The 21,392-nt window shown below is 47.0% G+C and overlaps 1 protein-coding gene across 7 annotated transcripts in view; it reads left to right on the top strand.

The window, feature by feature from the left end:
- Positions 1-21,392, top strand: part of LOC143279889 (nardilysin-like) — a 72,530-nt gene that overhangs the window by 27,622 nt on the left and 23,516 nt on the right. For 6 of the 7 annotated variants that reach the window (XM_076584188.1, XM_076584184.1, XM_076584185.1 and 3 more), the window contains 8 exons: positions 9,559-9,688; positions 10,218-10,250; positions 12,971-13,021; positions 14,284-14,324; positions 15,743-15,818; positions 17,359-17,410; positions 19,126-19,209; positions 21,313-21,379. In XM_076584188.1, coding sequence (XP_076440303.1) covers positions 9,559-9,688; positions 10,218-10,250; positions 12,971-13,021; positions 14,284-14,324; positions 15,743-15,818; positions 17,359-17,410; positions 19,126-19,209; positions 21,313-21,379 — 534 coding nt within the window. Of the gene's footprint in view, positions 1-9,558; positions 9,689-10,217; positions 10,251-12,970; positions 13,022-14,283; positions 14,325-15,742; positions 15,819-17,358; positions 17,411-19,125; positions 19,210-21,158; positions 21,226-21,312; positions 21,380-21,392 lie in introns of all 7 variants that reach the window. The other variant, XM_076584187.1, reaches the window with a different exon arrangement.

The raw sequence follows: 21,392 nt of genomic DNA, 5'->3' as shown, positions 1-21,392 counted from the left end.
CCTGTACCTGTAACCTACCTGACTGATTGCTCCATGCTGACCTATGATGCCCAGGTAAAACACTGACCTGTACCTGTAACCTGCCTGACTGATTGCTCCTTGCTGACCTACGGTGCCCAGGTAAAACACTGACCTGTACCTGTCAGCTACCTGACTGATTGCTCCTTGCTGACCTACGATGCCCAGGTAAAACACTGACCTGTACCTGTTACCTACCTGACTGATTGCTCCTTGCTGACCTACGATGCCCAGGTAAAACACTGACCTGTACCTGTCAGCTACCTGACTGATTGCTCCATGCTGACCTATGATGCCCAGGTAAAACACTGACCTGTACCTGTAACCTACCTGACTGATTGCTCCATGCTGACCTATGATGCCCAGGTAAAACACTGACCTGTACCTGTAACCTACCTGACTGATTGCTCCATGCTGACCTATGATGCCCAGGTAAAACACTGACCTGTACCTGTTACCTACCTGACTGATTGCTCCATGCTGACCTACGGTGCCCAGGTAAAACACTGACCTGTACCTGTAACCTACCTGACTGCTCCTTGTTGACCTACGGTGCCCAGGTAAAACACTGACCTGTACCTGTAACCTACCTGACTGATTGCTCCATGCTGACCTACGATGCCCAGGTAAAACACTGACCTGTACCTGTTACCTGCCTGACTGTTTGCTCCTTGCTGACCTATGATGCCCAGGTAAAACACTGACCTGTACCTGTTACCTACCTGACTGATTGCTCCATGCTGACCTACGATGCCCAGGTAAAACACTGACCTGTACCTGTTACCTACCTGACTGTTCGCTCCTTGCTGACCTACGGTGCCCAGGTAAAACACTGACCTGTACCTGTTACCTACCTGACTGTTCGCTCCTTGCTGACCTACGGTGCCCAGGTAAAACACTGACCTGTACCTGTAACCTACCTGACTGATTGCTCCATGCTGACCTATGATGCCCAGGTAAAACACTGACCTGTACCTGTCAGCTACCTGACTGATTGCTCCTTGCTGACCTACGATGCCCAGGTAAAACACTGACCTGTACCTGTAACCTACCTGACTGATTGCTCCATGCTGACCTACGATGCCCAGGTAAAACACTGACCTGTACCTGTAACCTACCTGACTGATTGCTCCATGCTGACCTACGGTGCCCAGGTAAAACACTGACCTGTACCTGTAACATACCTGACTGATTGCTCCATGCTGACCTATGATGCCCAGGTAAAACACTGACCTGTACCTGTAACCTACCTGGCTGATTGCTCCATGCTGACCTATGATGCCCAGGTAAAACACTGACCTGTACCTGTAACCTACCTGACTGATTGCTCCATGCTGACCTATTTCATGGCCTGGCTTCGCTAACGAAGATCTAGGAAGGGCGTTGTCCACGTCTGATGCAGGCACGCTCATGGCTGACAAGGCCAATGCGGGAAAAGCAGAGTCGGCCGCAGCGGTTGCAAGGGAAAGTCTGGTCTGGGTTCACGGCTGCAGCGTCGTGGTTCTTCCTCCTTCTGCGTTTGTCCTCAAGGCTGGCCCTGCGGTTGTTTTCGAAGGAGGAGACAGCTTGGTGGATGGTGCGTCGCCAGGTCTCTCGATCAGCGGCTACTGCGGACCACTGGCGATGGTCAATGTGACAGGCACCGAGAGCTTTCTTCAAGGAGTCTTTGTATCTCTTCTTGGGTGCTCCTCTGTCACGGTGGCCAGTGGACAGTTCGCCATACAGCGCGATCTTGGGCAGGCGGTGGTCCTCCATCCTGGACACGTGCCCTGCCCAACGTAGCTGGGTCTTTAGCAGCACTGCCTCGATGCTGATAGTCTTTGCCTGCTCCAGGACCTCGACATTTGTGATGTAGTCACTCCAGTGGATGCTGAGGATGGTGCGAAGGCAGCGCTGGTGGAAGCGATCAAGGAGTCGTATGTGGTGCCGGTAGGTGACCCAGGTTTCGGAGCCATACAACAGGGTGGGCAGTACAACAGCTCTGTACACGCTGATCTTTGTGTCTTTCTTCAGGTGTTTGTTGTTCCACACTCTCTTGTACAGCCTGCCGAATGCGCTGTTTGCCTTTGCAAGTCTGTTGTCGATCTCCTTGTCGATCTTGGCGTCAGACGAGATGGTGCAGCCTAGGTAGCTGAACTGGTGGACCGACTTCAGCTCTGTCTCACCGATGTTGATGTGAGGAGCGTGGAATTCTTCCTGTGGGGCAGGCTGGTGGAGAACTTCCGTCTTTTTCAGACTGACTTCTAGGCCGAAGAGCTGCGCAGCCTCTGCGAAGCAGGACGTTATACGCTGCAGGGCCGCTTCTGTATGGGCGACGAGGGCAGCATCGTCGGCAAACAGAAGCTCTCTGATGAGTTGCTCCAGTGTCTTGGTGTGGGCCTGTAGCCGCCTCAGGTTGAATAGGCTGCCATCAGTGCGGTATCTGATGAAGATACCGTCGTCGTCGCCAAGATCTTCAGTGGCCTGTTGGAGCATCATGCTGAAGAAGATCGTGAAGAGGGTCGGCGCGAGGACACAACCTTGTTTCACTCCATTTCCAATTGGGAAGGGCTCCGAAAGGTCGTTGCTGTGTCTGACCTGTCCACGCTGTTCCTCATGTAGTTGGATGACCATGCTGAGGAATTTTGGGGGGCATCCTAGACGTTTCATGATCTCCCACAGACCTTTTCTGCTCACGGTGTCGAAAGCTTTCGTGAGATCGACGAATGTCGCATACAGTCCTTTGTTCTGTTCCCGACATTTTTCTTGTAGCTGTCTGAGAATGAAGACCATGTCAGTGGTGCCTCTGTTGGCTCTAAAGCCACACTGACTCTCTGGGAGATGTTCTTCGGCGATAGTAGGCACCAGCCGATTTAGGAGGACTCTGGCGAGGATCTTGCCTGCGATGGAGAGCAGAGTTATCCCCCTGTAGTTGGAGCAGTCCGACTTTTCTCCCTTGTTTTTATATAGGGTGATGATGACTGCGTCACGGAGGTCCTGTGGTAGTTTGCCTTGCTCCCAGCAGCAGACAAAGAGGTTGTGGAGTTTGGAGTGTAGTGCTGGGCCTCCATTCTTCCACGCCTCCGGCGGAATTCCGTCAACCCCTGCTGCCTTGCCACATTTCAGCTGTTCAATGGCCTTGACAGTCTCTTCTAGGGTTGGTAGCTCGTCCAGTTGTAATTTCACTGGCTGTTGTGGGATGCGGAGAATTGCCGAGTCTTGAACCGTGCGGTTGGCGCTGAAGAGGGCCTGGAAATGTTCCGACCACCTGTTCAGGATCGACGTCTTGTCTGTGAAGAGCGCCTGGCCGTCTGCGCTGCGCAGAGGACTCTGGACCTGGTATGAGGGACCGTACACCGCCTTCAAGGCTTCGTATAAGCCCCGGTAGTCACCAGTGTCTGCACAAAGCTGAGCCCTCTCTGCCAGGTTGGTCCACCACCCATTTTGAATCTCACGAAGCTTGCGCTGGAGGTTGCTGCATATGAGCCGGAAGGTTGCTTTCTTCACCGGACAAGACGGTTGTGCAAGGTGAGCCTGGTGGGCTGATCTCTTCTTCGCCAGCAATTCTTGGATCTCCTGGTTGTTTTCGTCAAACCAGTCCTTGTTCTTTTTCGACGAGAACCCTAGGACTTCTTCAGAGGACTGCAGGATGGCTGATTTCAGCTGTGCCCATAGTGCTTCTGGAGAGGGGTCTGTGGGGCAACTGGGGTCTTCAAGTTTGTCCTGAAGCTTCGCCTGGAATTCAGCTTTCACTTCAGCTGACTGAAAGTTGCCGACCTGGAATTTCTTCCTAGGAGCTCCTCCTTTCTTTGGTTTGGGCTTGAAGTGGAGCCTGAGCTTGCTGCGGACGAGGCGGTGGTCAGTATGACACTCCACGCTGGGCATCACTCGGGTGTGTAGGACGTCTCGTACGTCTCTCTGGCGCATCAGGATGTAATCAATGAGGTGCCAATGTTTGGACCGAGGATGATTCCACGTTGTCTTCAGGCTGTCCTTCTGCTGGAAAATGGTGTTGGTGATGGTAAACTGCTGCTCTGCACAGAACTCGAGAAGAAGGCGCCCATTGTCGTTGCAATTACCAACGCCATGCTTGCCAAGGACTCCTTTCCAGGCTTCTGAATCTTGGCCAACTCTGGCATTGAAGTCGCCAAGGATGATGACCTTGTCGTCAGCAGGGGTGTTCTGAACGAGGTTGCGCAGATCAGTGTAAAACTTGACCTTTTCTGTGGGGTCCGCTTGGAGGGTTGGAGCGTACACGCTGAACAGAGTGGCATGCTGTTTGTTCCGTAGTGGGAGGCGCATGGACATAATTCGGTCTGAGTGTCCTGTTGGCAGGTTTTCAAGCTTGGAGGCAATGGTGCTCCTGACCATAAAGCCTACGCCATAGAGGCGTCTCTCGGTCTCTGGCTTGCCTGACCAGTAGAGGGTGTACCCAGCGCCGTGTTCCTGGAGGCTGCCTTTCCCTGCAAAGCGGACTTCGCTGACGGCAGCAATGTCAATGTTCAGTCTCTGAAGTTCGTGTGCGACTAGAGCGGAACGCCTTTCTGGGTGGTTGCTGTTTGCAGAGTCACGCATGGTTCGGATGTTCCAGCATGCTACCTTTAGTCCTTTTGCACCTAATTGTGAGGCAGGTGCCGGCCTTTTCTTCTCTATTGTTGTTCGACCGCGTTTGGAGATGCCCGTTGACCGCGGCTAGCCAACTGGGGGGTATGGAGATGAGCATTTGTTTGGACCACCTTTTCTAGGCCCCTCTCCGTGTGGAGCAAGCAGTGCTGTCCCTAGAAAAGGCTGCTTGGTCGTTCAGGGTGCTGCTGAGTGATGCTGTCACCTCCGGGTCAACAATCAGGCGACCAATATCCTGAACCGCCTGCATGCAGGATTGGAACTGCGGCTTCCAGTGACATCTTCCACCTGCCGTTTTCGCCCCTTTCCCATCGCTACAGGGCTTGGAATAGTTGGTGGCGCGGACGTGGACGTGTCCTTCAAGCCTGCGCAATGGAATTTTTAGGTGGAGTGCAGTGTGCGCAGTACTGGCCCCACCCTTTACACCCGTGGTTCATCTGCCATAGCCTAGCAAGCTGGGACGGTGACAGTGAGGTCCTCAGGTCGTAGGTTTTATATCAGACTGTCCTTGTCCTAGCCTCTGGCTCAAAAACCTTCCTCGGAGGCACGGGGGCGCGGCTACTGAAAGTCGGGACATGGCCATGGACCCAGGGTCAATGCATGTCGAGACTGTCCTGCATTCCTTAGCACTTCATGGGTTTTACTTCAGACTTTTCCTTGTCTTAGATGGACTGCCTTCCCGGGCTGTCGAGCTCCATCTGCCCGCATGTGACAGGTAGCACAGGGTTACATGGTACCTGTGGCAGGTAGAGACCTGACCTGACATATATGCTGACCTATGATGCCCAGGTAAAACACTGACCTGTACCTGTTACCTGCCTGACTTTTTGCTCCTTGCTGACCTATGATGCCCAGGTAAAACACTGACCTGTACCTGTTACCTACCTGACTGTTCGCTCCTTGCTGACCTACGGTGCCCAGGTAAAACACTGACCTGTACCTGTAAGCTACCTGACTGATTGCTCCATGCTGACCTACGATGCCCAGGTAAAACACTGACCTGTACCTGTTGCCTACCTGACTGGTCACTCCCTCATGCTGACCTACGATGCCCAGGTAAAACACTGACCTGTACCTGTAACCTACCTGACTGGTCACTCCCTCATGCTGACCTACGATGCCCAGGTAAAACACTGACCTGTACCTGTAACCTACCTGACTGGTCACTCCCTCATGCTGACCTATGATGCCCAGGTAAAACACTGACCTGTACCTGTAACCTACCTGACTGTTCGCTCCTTGCTGACCTACAGTGCCCAGGTAAAACACTGACCTGTACCTGTAACCTACCTGACTGTTCGCTCCTTGCTGACCTACGGTGCCCAGGTAAAACACTGACCTGTACCTGTAACCTACCTGACTGTTCGCTCCTTGCTGACCTACGGTGCCCAGGTAAAACACTGACCTGTACCTGTAACCTACCTGACTGTTCGCTCCTTGCTGACCTACGGTGCCCAGGTAAAACACTGACCTGTACCTGTAACCTACCTGACTGATTGCTCCTTGCTGACCTACGGTGCCCAGGTAAAACACTGACCTGTACCTGTAACCTACCTGACGGTTCGCTCCTTGCTGACCTACAGTGCCCAGGTAAAACACTGACCTGTACCTGTAACCTACCTGACTGTTCGCTCCATGCTGACCTATGATGCCCACTGACCTGTACCTGTTACCTGCCTGACTGTTCGCTCCTTGCTGACCTACGGTGCCCAGGTAAAACACTGACCTGTACCTGTAACCTACCTGACTGATTGCTCCATGCTGACCTACAGTGCCCAGGTAAAACACTGACCTGTACCTGTAACCTACCTGACTGTTCGCTCCTTGCTGACCTACGATGCCTAGGTAAAACACTGACCTGTACCTGTAACCTACCTGACTGGTCACTCCCTCATGCTGACCTACAATGCCCAGGTAAAACACTGACCTGTACCTGTAACCTACCTGACTGTTCGCTCCTTGCTGACCTACGATGCCCAGGTAAAACACTGACCTGTACCTGTTACCTACCTGACTGTTCGCTCCTTGCTGACCTACGATGCCCAGGTAAAACACTGACCTGTACCTGTTACCTACCTGACTGTTCGCTCCTTGCTGACCTACGATGCCCAGGTAAAACACTGACCTGTACCTGTTACCTACCTGACTGTTCGCTCCTTGCTGACCTACGATGCCCAGGTAAAACACTGACCTGTACCTGTAAGCTACCTGACTGTTCGCTCCTTGCTGACCTACGATGCCCAGGTAAAACACTGACCTGTACCTGTTACCTACCTGACTGTTCGCTCCTTGCTGACCTACGGTGCCCAGGTAAAACACTGACCTGTACCTGTTACCTACCTGACTGTTAATCGCTAATCGATGGCCAGTGAGACATGTCTGTAGTCGGTCCAAGAGAGCAACGTACTGAATGGCTGTGCCCTCCCTCCTCCCTCCCCAACATTGCTCCGCCTCACCCTTCCACTCTCACTGGCAGAGCGTCAAAATCACTGCAGTGCTATCGCTATCCGGTCCCCTCACCACCCTCCCTCCCCTCCTGTGCTTTGACTGCGATCTCTCTCTGTCTCTGTCTCTCTACCCCCCGCACACTCCTCTCTCTCTCTCTCTCTCTCTCTCTCTCTCTCTTCCCAAGTCTCTGTCTCTCTCCCCATCTCTCTCTGTGTCTGTCTCTCTACCCCTGCACCCCCCCCCTCTCTCTCTCTCTCTTCCCAAGTCTCTGTCTCTCTCCCCATCTCTCTCTGTGTCTGTCTCTCTACCCCCGCACCCCCCCTCTCTCTCTCTCTCTCTCTTCCCAAGTATCTGTCTCTCTCCCCATCTCTCTCTGTGTCTGTCTCTCTACCCCTGCACCCCCCCCTCTCTCTCTCTCTCTTCCCAAGTATCTGTCTCTCTCTCCATCTCTCTCTGTGTCTGTCTCTCTACCCCTGCATGCCCCCCCTCTCTCTCTCTCTCTCTTCCCAAGTCTCTGTCTCTCTCCCCATCTCTCTCTGTGTCTGTCTCTCTACCCCCACCCCCCCCCCTCTCTCTCTCTCTTCCCAAGTCTCTGTCTCTCTCCCCATCTCTCTCAGTGTCTGTCTCCTCTCACCTCTCAGTCCCCCCTCATGTCAGTGTTGAGGTCCTGTGTGCTGATAAAAAGAAGGAAACCACCTTTCTGTAGAATCATATTCACGACTGAAATCAAGTCAATGCAGACACGACTTCCTCCATTTCCCTCCTTTCCTTCTCAACCGGATGAAGGTGGCAGAATGGTTAAGACGCTCAGCTGCCAATACAGAGAGTCCGTGAGGGTGTGGGTTCGAATCCCGCTCTCGCCCTTTCTCCTAAGTTTGACTGGAAAATCAAACTGAGCATCTATTCTTTCGGATGAGACGATAAACCGAGGTCCCGTGTGCAGCACGCACTTGGCGCACTGAAAAAGAACCCATGGCAACGAGAGTGTTGTCCTCTGGCGAAATTACGTAAAATGAAATCCACTTTCATAGGTACACAAATATGTAAGCATGCACTCAAGGCCTGACTAAGCGCGTTGGGTTATGCTGCTGGTCAGGCATCTGCTCAACAGATGTGGTGTAGCGTGTATGGATTTGTCCGAAGGCAGTGACGCCTCCTTGAGAAAGTGAAACTGAAACTGAAACCTTCTCCACCCCCTTCACTAGACTACACCCCTCACTCACTCCCCTTGCTTCCCTCCACCAGGCACCACCTCCCACATGCATACGTGCATGGTGCTGTCAGCTTTTTTCTTGTTTTTTCTTGTTTTTTGTTTTGTTTTGTTTTTTGTTTTGCTGCCCCATCACATGTACCATCTCAGTGACAGCTTATGCTTCTCATTCGCAGGCCCCCCCCCCCACACACACCCCCACCCCCCTCCCTCTCCCCCATACACGACCACACCTGGGTTCATCTGTCGCAATCTTAGCGTCAGCAGTCCACAGAGAACCATTGATGCTAGGTTGCCAGGAAGACACCAACTAGAGGAGACACTGCTCTACTGTTGAGTCACTTAAGTGGTGTTCAGTAACACCCCCCCAGATCCCCCCCAGAGTGAAGACCTTCACCACATCCCTTCAACCACCATCCCCCATGAATCTGCCCACGCTGAAGACTTTTTACAGGACTCCCCCCAAGTGAAGACCACCACCACATCAACCACCATCCCCCATGAATCTGCCCACGCTGAAGACTTTTTACAGGACTCCTCCCAAGTGAAGACCACCACCACATCAACCACCATCCCCCACACTGACGACTGACAGGACTCCCCCCAAGTGAAGACCACCACCACATCCCTTCAACTATCATCCCCCACACTGAAGACTGACAGGACTCCCCCCAAGTGAAGACCACCACCACATCCCTTCAACCACCATCCCCCACACTGAAGACTTGGACAGGACTCCCCCCAAGTGAAGACCACCACCACATCCCTTCAGCCACCATCCCCCATGAATCTGCCCACACTGAAGACTTGGACAGGACTCCCCCCAAGCATGGAAGTGGAGGGGGATCATAACTGAGGTCACCGTGAGAGCAGGGCGTAAAAGGCCACAGAACTTGGGGCTTTTTTTTTTCTCTTTTAGATGATGAAGTGTGTGTGTTTCCAGTTGACCCATGAGTGTTATTGGTAACAAGGTGTGTGTTTTTCCAGTTGATCCATGGTTGTTATAGATGATGAAGTGTGTGTGTGTGTGTGTTTTCAGTTGATCCATGAATGTATTTGATGACTAAGTGTGTGTGTGTGAGTTTCCAGTTGATCCGTAAGTGTTATAGATGACAAAGTGTTGTGTGTTTTTAGTTGATACATGAGTGTTACTGATGATGAAGCGGGTGTGTGTGTTTCCAGTTGATCCTTGAGTGTTATAGATGATGAAGTGTGGGTGTGCGTGTTTCCAGTTGATCTGGGAGTGTTATAGATGATGAAGTGGGTGTGTGTGTTTCCAGTTGATCCGGGAGTGTCTGAACCAGCTGATCCCAGGACGAGCCAGCATCACGCTGTGGACCAAGGTGTTTGAGGGGGCAGGCGTGTGCGACAAGGTGGAGCCCTGGTTCGGCACCCACTACACCATCACCGGTCAGTGCCTGCCTCCCTACGGCCAGCAGTCAGGCTGGCTTGCATGCAGGCAGTGCCATTGCTACTGTCTTTTTGTCTTTTTTTTTTATTCTTTCACCTTCCTTGCATGCATGTAAGCAGGCACTGCACGTTAACCTGATATGTGTATATACACTTGTTCCCCCATGTGCAGTCTTACACTTTAACCATTGTTCACCCACCCATCAGTTCCCCTGTCCACCTTTTAGCTTGTTGACTCCTTATCTCTGTGCACACACACACACACACACACACACACACACACACACACACACACACACACGCATGCCTCCTTAACCAACAAACCTACAAGTATTCATGCTCACACACACATACACACACACACACACACACACACACACACACACACACACACAACCATACATACCTATTTAACCAACACACCCACAAGTATTCATGCACACAATCACACACAGACACACAGACACAAATCTATACATATGTACTTACACATATATACTAATCATCGACTGACTGCTTGTTTGTGCAGATATCCCAGAAGAATGGGAGAGGCGGTGGCAGAGTAAGTGGGAGTGTGGTGAGAGACATCTGGGGAAAACCCAGCATTTTCCTTTCAGGAGGATCGACGCCAAAGGGGGAAGTGTGGCAGAAACAGTGACCCACTGTTGACCGGTGGTCAGAGTTGTTGTGGCCTGGGGAAAGGCAGCTCTCTGCCATGTTCTCACTTCACACAGGTCTGAATGGGTGCATAACTTCAGTGTGGGGAGGTTGAAGGGTCAGAAGGAGAGGATTGGGCCGTGCCTTCCTGTGCCAGGCCCAAGATACGGTGAATATGAGTTCACTGCCCTCATGCTGTGAAAAGCAATGGGACCTTTCACCTTTAGAACAAGAACAAGAGCAAAGTTTTATTCCGTAGACCTCCGGCCCCTAGAAACAAAAAATAACAATGTAGAGTGCCTGTCAAAGAAAAAACGAAAACATGAACAAGCCATGCATGCAAGAAAGTGGAATTTCCAAAAAGTACAGATTTTCAGTTATTTTCACAACTGACAGCCAGTACAGAGGGCATTACTGTTCCTACATTACCTACGAAATTGTTTCGAATTTTCATTGCATAAAAGATATAAATTGCTAAGTTCCTAGTTTTTAAGCATGTTGTCACATTTTACAATTGTGGTAGAGATTGTATGCAACAATAGTCCAGGTATTTATCTCTGATTTCGGAATACAGAGGACATACACTCCTCCTTCTTCTGCATTCCCTGGCCATGCTAGATTTTCAGTCCGGTCAGGACAGTGAAGTCCGCAGTCCATTGCAGGGACCCCACCGGTCCCCACAGTTTCTGTTGGAGCGCCACCGGGCTGGGCCATGCCTGGCGTCTCAGAGCGTCGAAGGTGGGGCAGGACTGCAGGATATGGGAGGGGGTCTGTGGGCCTGTGCCAAAAGGGCACTGGTCAGTATACGATATCTTCAGACAGTAGAGATGGGAGAGGAGCTGACAGTGTCCCGTTCGCAGTCTGAAGATTGTGACCTGTGCTGCTCTGTCCAGCTAATGGATGCCGTCCTTTTCGTCTTCCGTCCCGATGTCCAGACGTTGGTGCCATGCTTTCCTGAAGCTGTCTCTCAGTATCGTTTTTGCCTCGTTGTAGGACACTGGGTGGGCTGCCTGCTCTAATTTGCTGCCTGCCTTGGATAGGCGGTCCGCCTCTTATTGCCCCCTATGCCACAGTGCGATGGGATCCACTGCAGCACCACAGCAGTTCTCTGTTCTCTGAAGTTGGAACGTGCTGGCTGAGGCCAGCGGGCAGACCTCCTGCAGAGTCACAAACACAGGAGAAGACCAGGCACTACACATCACACCTGATATGGCCACACAGAAAGGACATACACAAATTACATGTTCTTCATCTTCCATGACTCCACATAAGCTGTAAAGTTTATCCTGATTATTGTTGAAAAATGATTCAAAAGTAGCTCCTTTAAGAGGTAATAGTCCCAAGCGTTATTTGACAATAATTATAGTCTCTGAAACATCATATGTCCACAAAATTGAAATATCTTTCATTTCCAAAAGTAAATTAAAATGTTCTGTAGTAATTATACATATCTTTCTGCAGTACAGAGCTTTCCCATGCTTACGTTTCACCTTTAAGAGGATGGGAGTTGTTAGTCCAGGCACTTACCATGGATGGAGGTTGTCCTGACATAGCATGGCATCACACAGTGATGGTTACGGTCAAAGGCCCCACAGCCCTTTTCCGGCATCAGGAGCACTGAATAAATATCTGATGTGTCCAGGGCTGAGAGTAGCAAAGCAGGCCCCAGTCCTCTGCATCTGCCATTGTAACCTTCCCTGACTGGTCGGGTAGCCATTCACACCTGGGTGGACTGAGGACATATCAGTGAAAAAGCACCTTTCCCATGGACACAGCACCATGACAAAACATGGCATCGAACCCTGATCACTGCTGAACTCTGGATCAGAAGCCCAAACCCTAACAGATTTTTGCCACAGCGTCCCCCAGACATGGCTTGATTTAAATTGGGGGGGGAGGGGGGGGGGGTTCAGTTTGTGTCACATACAACCAAGTTTCTTATGTAGTGTCTGTGGGAAAAGGCAGACAAAAAAAAAAAAAAATGTTAGTATCATTTTTTTTTCTCCTTTGCAATTTTTTTCTTTTTCTTAAACAAAGTACAAAAACATAGCGTCAAACAGTGCAGATACAACCCATCTCGTCATAATGACGAGTGAGCAAAAAAAAAAAAAAAAGGAAAGAAAGAAAGGTATATGTCATACATTGGCTGTATGTTAGAGAAAAAGTGGGTTTTTGTGTTGTTTTTTTCTTTTTGTTTTTTTCTTTTGTTTTTGTCACTGCCCGATGCATATACTTTATATATACCTCAGAGGATATTGATTTGTACAGGATGTAATGAATTAAAGCACTGTGATTTATCGTTATTGTTATCATGGCAATCACCACAGTTGTAATTGACCTGTTCCATTTTTCTTTGTTTTCGTTCAAAAAAGAAAAAGAAGACATATTTTTTTTACTCATTTTAATTTCACTTCTGGTTTGTTTTATTGTTGTTGTTCTTGTTGTTGTTTTTGCTTGACGTTTTTAACAACATTGCCATTTTGGTGTGTGTATAAGTGAGTGCGTGTGCATGTGAACATTATAATCAGCATTGACAAACTGTTGTCTTTGACAAGTTGTGAGTTTGGTTTGTCAGTGAAAATGTGTTCTGTGTCTCTGAGTGACCGATACTGTGTTGTATTGCAGATCTGACACCAAGACCAGAACTAGCTCTTCCTGAAAGGAACGAATTTATCCGTAAGTTGTTGGTCAGCAGGCAGGAGGGTATTAGAATGTCCGAGTGTGTGTGTGTGTGTGTGGTGTATGGTTGTGTGTGTGTGTGTGTGTGGTGTATGGTTGTGTGTGTGTGTGTGTGTGTGTGTGTGTGTGGTGTATGGTTGTGTGTGTGATCATGTGTGTGTGTGTGTGTGTGGTGTATGGTTGTGTGTGTGATCATGTGTGTGTGTGTGTGTGGTGTATGGTTGTGTGTGTGGTGTATGGTTGTGTGTGTGATCATGTGTGTGTGTGTGTGGGTGTGGTGTATGGTTGTGTGTGTGATCATGTGTGTGTGTGTGTGTGTGGTGTATGGTTGTGTGTGTGATCATGTGTGTGTGTGTGTGTGTGGTGTATGGTTGTGTGTGTGATCATGTGTGTGTGTGTGTGGTGTATGGTTGTGTGTGTGATCATGTGTGTGTGTGTGTGTGTGTGGTGTATGGTTGTGTGCGTGATCATGTGTGTGTGTGTGTGGGGGGGGGGGTGTATGGTTGTGTGTGTGATCATGTGTGTGTGTGTGTGTGTGTGATCATGTGTGTGTGTGGGGTGCGGGGGGTATGGTTGTGTGTGTGATCATGTGTGTGTGTGTGTGGTGTATGGTTGTGTGTGTGATCATGTGTGTGTGTGTGTGCGTGTGGTGTATGGTTGTGTGTGTGATCATGTGTGTGTGGTGTATGGTTGTGTGTGTGATCATGTGTGTGTGTGTGTGTGGTGTATGGTTGTGTGTGTGATCATGTGTGTGTGTGTGGTGTATGGTTGTGTGTGTGATCATGTGTGTGTGTGGGGGGGGTGTATGGTTGTGTGTGTGTGGTGTATGGTTGTGTGTGTGATCATGTGTGTGTGTGTGGTGTATGGTTGTGTGTGTGTGTGTGGTGTATGGTTGTGTGTGTGATCATGTGTGTGTGTGTGTGTGGTGTATGGTTGTGTGTGTGATCATGTGTGTGTGTGTGTGTGTGTGGGGGGGGGTGTATGGTTGTGTGTGTGATCGTGTGTGTGTGTGTGGTGTATGGTTGTGTGTGTGTGTGTGGTGTATGGTTGTGTGTGTGATCATGTGTGTGTGTATGAACGATGTAATCTTTTGTTGTTTTTTGTGGGGTTTTTAGCACATTTTATCTGACTTTGGTTTTGCTTGTTTTCTGTCTGCTGGCAAGGTATTGCTATGTGATTTTTTTTTTTCTGTTTTAGTCTTATTTGCTATTTTTGTTGTCATGAAATGAAATATGTTTCCTTATTTATTTGTTCCACAGCTTCCAACTTTGACTTGCTTAAAGTTGATGGTGCTGCTGCAGTAAGTTGCAACAGTGTCTGTGTATGTGTGTCCGTCTGTCTGTGTATGTGTGTGCACATGCACGCGTGTGTGTGTGTGTGTGTGTGTGTCTGTCTGCCTGTGTGTGTTTTCATGCGTGCATGTGTGCGCGCAAGTGTGTGCTTGTTTGTGTGTGTAGTTGGAAAATGCTGTTTTGGTTTAAACGTTTTTGTAATTCACAAAACAAGACAAGTTACTTAGTTTGATTTAGGAAGTATAAAAAAAGACAACAACTTTTGAGTACAAACATAAAGGTTTTACCCAAATAATGTTAGAGATCTATCTGATCACTCAAATCAAATCAAACACTACATGGAATAGCGTGCCCTGATGGATAGAAAGGTAGGTGTATTTATAGAAATACCACAAGCACCGACACACTGATCACATCACATTGAAGCATCATAAGAGGTATGAGTATGTGTGCCGAAAGACCACATCAACGCAACATTCACATCATGTCAAAGCATCACAAGCGATATGTGTATGTGTACAAAAAGACCACACCAACACAACATTCACAACAAATCAAGCATTCATGATATGTGTGTGTGCGTGTACCAAAAGACAACACCAACACAACATTCACAATGCATCAAAGCATTACATTAGGTATGTAAAGGAAAAGACCACACACACCAACACAACATTCACAGTGCATCAAAGCATTACATTAGGTATGTAAAGCAAAAGACCACACACACCAACACAACATTCACAGCACATCAAAGCATTACATTAGGTATGTAAAGCAAAAGACCACAGACACCAGCACAACATTCACAACGCAAAAGCATCACATTAGGTATGAAAAGCAGAAGACCCCAAACACCAACACCACATTCACAATGCATCAAGCATTTTTGTAATAGACGTGTGTACCGGAAGACCATAAACATTTCTTCCTTGATAAAAAAATCAGTGTTATATGAAAAATGATCCAGTGTATTTGATTGTGTGTCAGTGGGAATTACAGTCTGTTGTGATGGGGAACTTCTCTGTTGATAGGGAACTACGATCTGTTGTGATAGGAATTACAGTCTGTTGTGATAGGGAACTTCTCTGTTGATAGGGAACTACGATCTGTTGTGATAGGAATTACAGTCTGTTGTGATAGGGAACTACTCTGTTGATAGGGAACTACGATCTGTTGTGATAGGAATTACAGTCTGCTGTGATAGGGAACTTCTCTGTTGATAGGGAACTACGATCTGTTGTGATAGGAATTACAGTCTGTTGTGATAGGGAACTTCTCTGTTGATAGGGAACTACGATCTGTTGTGATAGGAATTACAGTCTGTTGTGATAGGGAACTTCTCTGTTGATAGGGAACTACGATCTGTTGTGATAGGAATTACAGTCTGTTGTGATAGGGAACTACAGCCTGCTGAGTGTTTCAGCATCCAGTGCAAGTTTTGGACAACCAGTTTGGTCGTATGTGGTACAAGAAGGACACCAAGTTCAAGATGCCCAAAGGTACGAATTGGATCCACTTTTGTGTTTGAAGATTGTTGAGTCTTATCATTCGTTTGTCACCGTATGATATCGCAACTTTAAAAATCTTTGTTTGTTTCCTTTTCTGATGACTACAAATTAGTGGTACATCATCATCATTTGTGATAGTTTTTTTTTTTTTATTCTTTTCTTGTGACTACAAACTAGTAGAACATTGTCATCATTTGTGATTTTTTTTTTTCCTTTTCCTGTGACTACAAACTGGTGTCATCATTCATGATCTTTCTTTTTTTTATCCTTTTCATGTGACCACAAATTTGTGGTAAATCATCATCATTTATGATAGTTCTTTTATCCTTTTCCTGTGACTACAAACTAGAAGAACATTGTCATCATTTATAATAATTTTTCTTCCTTTTCCTCTGACTACAAACTTGTAGAACATTGTCATCATTTATGATAATTTTTTTCCTTTTCCTCTGACTACAAACTTGTAGAACGTTGTCATCATTTATGATGGGTTTTTTTTTTATCCTTTTCCTGTGACTACAAACTTGAAGAACATTGACATCATTTATGATCTTTTTTATCCTTTTCTTATGACTACAAACTGGTAGAACAATGTCATCATTTATGATCTTTTTTATCCTTTCATTTTCACGGTCATCAAATTAGTTTTCATTGTGAGGTCCACGAGAAAGCAATTGAGAACCAGTGAGGGTTTTTTGGGTGGTTTTTTTTTCTGTACTGGCCAGAGGTAAATTTCATTCCTGAAAGTTATTTGGAGTGAGGAAAATTGGAGTAAAGTGCCTTTCTCAAGGAGGAAGGTGGCAGAATGGTTAAGACGCTCAGCTGCTAATACAGAGAGTCCGTGAGGGTGTGGGTTTGAATCCTGGTCTCGCCCTTTCTCCCAAGTTTGACTGGAAAATAAAACTGGGCGTCTGGTCATTGGGATGAGACGATAACCCGAGGTCCCATGTGCAGCACGCACTTGGCGCACTGAAAAAGAACCCATGGCAATGTGAGTGTTGTTGTCTGGTAAAAATTCTGTGACAGAAATCCACTCTGATAGGTACACACATATAGATGCATGCACTCCAGGCCTGACAAAGCGTGTTGGTGTTAACGCTGCTGGTCAGACATCTACCTAGCAGATGTGGTGTAGCGAATATGGATTTGTCCAAACGCGGGGAATCCTCATGGAAAAATTGAAACTGAAACTGAGCCTAAAACTCCCAAGGACACAACGCCATTCTGAAACAGGGTCTTGGAACCCGAATCACTGGTGAACACTGGATCAGAAGTCTTTATTACTGTGCACCCTATGATGGATTGTGAGTCACTGATATGACTCTACGGCCATGATGGGTGTTGTGGTGGTGGGCGTGGCAGAACACATTTACAAAGTCAGGGTCTGCTGAGACTGAAGCTGACTGATGCTTCATCACTGCTGTTGGTAATCACTTTGATTGAAGATGTGTGCGTGTATAATCAAACAGCGATGTGTACGTGTGTGTGTATATGCGTGTAAAAGGTGTGCTTTTTTTGTTTTTGTTTTCAGGGTTTATTTTATTACACTTCATGACACCAGTGGTGGCCAGTTCAGTCAAAAGGTGGGTTGTCACTTCTGCTTTGTGTCAGCACAGTTGTTTGCTTGGCAAAGAGTCTAGGACTCGAAACGTTTTAATTTCATCTTAAAGTACTTTTGAGTAACACCACTCATAACTGTTTTTAACAGGGTTTGTTTAGGTCATTGCCAGGCTGGCTTTGTTATTACTCAGCTGAGCGCAGCTTGATAAGGTTTATTTCAGTTCATATCGTGGATGACATCGGCCAGAAAAGAAAGTTGTGTCATGCAGGCTTTTGGGGATGGCACAAACAGAATTAGAATGAGTCGTACTTAAGTGTTCATCTGGCATGTCCTCTGTACATAAAGGAGAAAGTCCAGATAGCATTCACACAATATGAACTGTTGTAGGTCCAGATAGCATTCACACAATATGAACTGTTGTAGGTCCTGATAACATTCACACAATATGAACTGTTGTAGGTCCAGATAACATTCACACAATATGAACTGTTGTAGGTCCAGATAACATTCACACAATATGAACTGTTGTAGGTCCAGATAACATTCACACAATATGAACTGTTGTAGGTCCAGATAGCATTCACACAATATGAACTGTTGTAGGTCCAGATAACATTCACACAATATGAACTGTTGTAGGTCCAGATAACATTCACACAACATTCACACAATATGAACTGTTGTAGGTCCAAATAATATTCACACAACATTCACACAGTATGAAATGTTGTAGTTACAGATAACATTCACATGACATGAACTTTTATGTATAAGTGTTTAACACCTTCCACACCTTTTTACATGCTGTTGATAATTTGGACACATGCATTCTGTGTTAATTATTTATATCTTCTCACTCAAAGATAAATACTAAAGGTGCAAGACTACTTTACGAATAGTACAGGTGGAGATGTTTATTTCTTATTTTATGCTTTGAAGAGGATATAACTGTTGCTGCATGTTGCCTAATATTTTGCCTGCGGTACATTGTGGGTCTCCAGGGACCCATGGGTTCTTCTTTGAGAGTGTGGGTCTGCTTGGACCCACAGCATAATGGCAGTTTTATCTTTTGTTTGCTCTTTTGTTGAGAAAAACAGCGTTTGGTACAGACGCTCAGCCATACTTTATTGGCAATGTCAAAGCATTTTGTGGAGGTACCTTAATTAAAACCTTTAGTTATCTAGTGAAAATCATGACCGTGGGTCATTTGAGACGCACAGTGTATGACAAATAATGATACTGTGTGATGGGATTATATTCCAGACTGATAACCTTTATATATGCTCTGTGTGGCTGAGAGTGAGAGCATGTTTGTGTGAGTGTGTGTGGGTGTCTGTGTGTTTGTGAATGTGAGTGTGTGCCTGTGTGTGGGTGTGTGTGTGTGTGAGTGTGCACTTGCCTATGACTGCATGACGTCAGATGTTGCTGTGAATGAATGAATGAATGAAGAATGAACTTGGTGTAAAGATGTCTACACTTAGGTTGTTTATTCACATGCGCCCACACATAAACACAGACAGAAACATCAAGCAACAATGAAATGCCTGCAGAGCAGACATCGCACACACACACACACATGTGCATTCGCACCTGCATGTCTGGTCGCACACACACGCATGCACACAACACTCACACACACACACACACACCACACATGATTCAGGGAAGAAAAAATGTGCATGACTTTGGCTAACATGAGAGGTAAGGTGTGTATTTTTTTGCATGTTTTGTTTACAGCAAGGCGCTGTGTGACCTGTACATCAGTGTTCTGGAGCAGCAGCTGTTGGAGACTCTCTTCGCTGCCAGTCTCACTGGCTATGAGTATGTGTGCACCACACTGTGAAAGCTATGAGTATGTGTGCACCACACAGTGAAAGCTATGAGTATGTGTGCACCACACTGTGAAAGCTATGAGTATGCTTGCACCACACAGTGAAAGCTATGAGTATGCTTGCACCACACAGTGAAGGCTATGAGTATGCTTGCACCACACAGTGAAAGCTATGAGTATGCTTGCACCACACTGTGAAGGCTATGAGTATGCTTGCACCACACTGTGAAAGCTATGAGCATGCTTGCACCACACAGTGCAGGCTGTAGTGGTCAGTGAGGCTCTAAAGCGCCATGATTTGATTTGATGCAGGCTATGAGTATGTTTGCGCTGCACTTTGCAGCTGCAGGAATGCTTGCACCCCACGGCATACTGTGAGTATGCTTGCACTACACTGTGCAGGTTATGAGGGCACTTGTACTTATGTCCAGGCTGTGAGTATGCTTGCACCACAATGTGCAGGCGGTGAGTACACTTGCACCACACTGCAGAACTATGGGTAGCTGAGTGCTAGGGTGAGGGAGGAAAGAGGGAGAATCAAACAAAGAAAAAACAACAACAAAAAACCCAACACTTTAATGCTTTTGAATGTCATTGCTAGGTAAATCAAAAATAGTGGGGTGGGGGTTGGGGGTTGTTTGTTTTTGGGGTGTTTTTTTTCTTTTTTCCTTAAGACATGCTGGTGATGTGTTATTGGGTGTCTGCAGTCCAATTGTCGTGATCAAAATTATAAAATTGAAAGAAAAGATTAAAAAAAAAAAAAAAAAAAAATGATTTGTCTGTCTTCTCCTCAAACCTGCTTAGAAATGACCAAGATAAGTTTGAACACATGATCGTGGTGTTTTTTTTCTGGGTTTCTTGTTGATGCAATGTATTGTATTACTGTTTGTATTGTATTGTGTTGTATGCTATTCTATTCTGTTGCGTTGTATTGCATTACTCTTTTGAGGAGGAAGGTGTGGCTGAATGGTTAAGACACTCATCTGCCAGTACAGAGTCCGTGAGGTTCTGGGTTTGAGTCCTCCCTCTCTCGCTTTTTCTCCCAAGTTTGACTGGGGAATTGAACTGAACGGTCCATCGTTCAGATCAGACAATAAACTGAGGTCCCGTGTGCAGCGTGCGTTTGGCTACACTGAAAAAGAACCCAGGGCAACCAGAATGCTGTCCTCTGGCAAAATTCTGTGGAAGAAATCCACTCTGATGTGTACACAAGTATACATGCCTACACTCAAGGCCTGATTAAGTGCATTGGTTACGCTGCTGGTCAGGCATCTGCCTGGCAGATGTGGTGTAGCGTATATGGATTTGTCTGAGCGCAGTGACGCCTCCTTGAGAAACTGAAGTTCAGTGAAACTCTGTGAAAACTCTTTGTTCACAGCAGACTTCTGTGTGTGAAATCCAGGCTGTGCACTGTCTTCAGTTGGTTTATGTCAGTGATCTTTTTTTCTTTTTTTTTTATGTGACAGTTTTGTGTTTAACACGGTTGGACGTTTGTGTAGTTGGGCATTCCTTATATGGCCATGTACGGTCGGCTGGACTATAAGTAACAAGAGTAATAATAATCATGCTAATAATTCCATTCAAAAGATAAAATGATGAAACCTGACTGCCTAACATAAGAGAAGAAGTCACCACTCTCCTGCACAGTCTGTTCTGCTGGCTCACAAACAAGAAGGGCAAATGAAAAAAAAAAAGGTAGCAGTACTACCATAACGTATGGTCAAAAAGGTGCTCCTAAGTTATGCAGGGAAAAAACAATAAAAAAACAGCCTTAAGACGGAGTGATAGCAAGTGATAATGACTGTAGAAGACTGAGATGTGTGTGTGTGTGTTGTTGTTGTTGTTTTTGTGTTTGTTTGTGCATGCTTGTGTCTGTGTGTGTTATTGTTTTTGTGTTTGTTTGTATGTGTGTTTGTGTGTGGTGTGTGTCTGTGTGCAGGTTTATGGTTGAGGGTATAGACACAGGGCTTGTCGTTGAACTTCAGGGCTTCTGCCACAAACTGCCGGTTGGTTCTATAACTATTCATGTTTGTGTGTGTGTGTGTGTGTGTGCGCGTACATGTGTGTGCATGTGTGTGTGTGTGTGTCTACAGTTTTACGGTTGATGCCATACCCACAGGGATTGTCGTTCAGCTTGAAGGTTTCAGCCACAAATTGCCGGTTGGTGCTTTAC

This window comes from Babylonia areolata, chromosome 3, assembly GCF_041734735.1.
Source record: "Babylonia areolata isolate BAREFJ2019XMU chromosome 3, ASM4173473v1, whole genome shotgun sequence".
NCBI classification, from domain to species: Eukaryota; Metazoa; Mollusca; class Gastropoda; order Neogastropoda; family Buccinidae; genus Babylonia; species Babylonia areolata.
The sequence above is the reverse complement of the archived record's forward strand: the minus strand, read 5'-3'. Positions and strand labels throughout refer to the sequence as shown.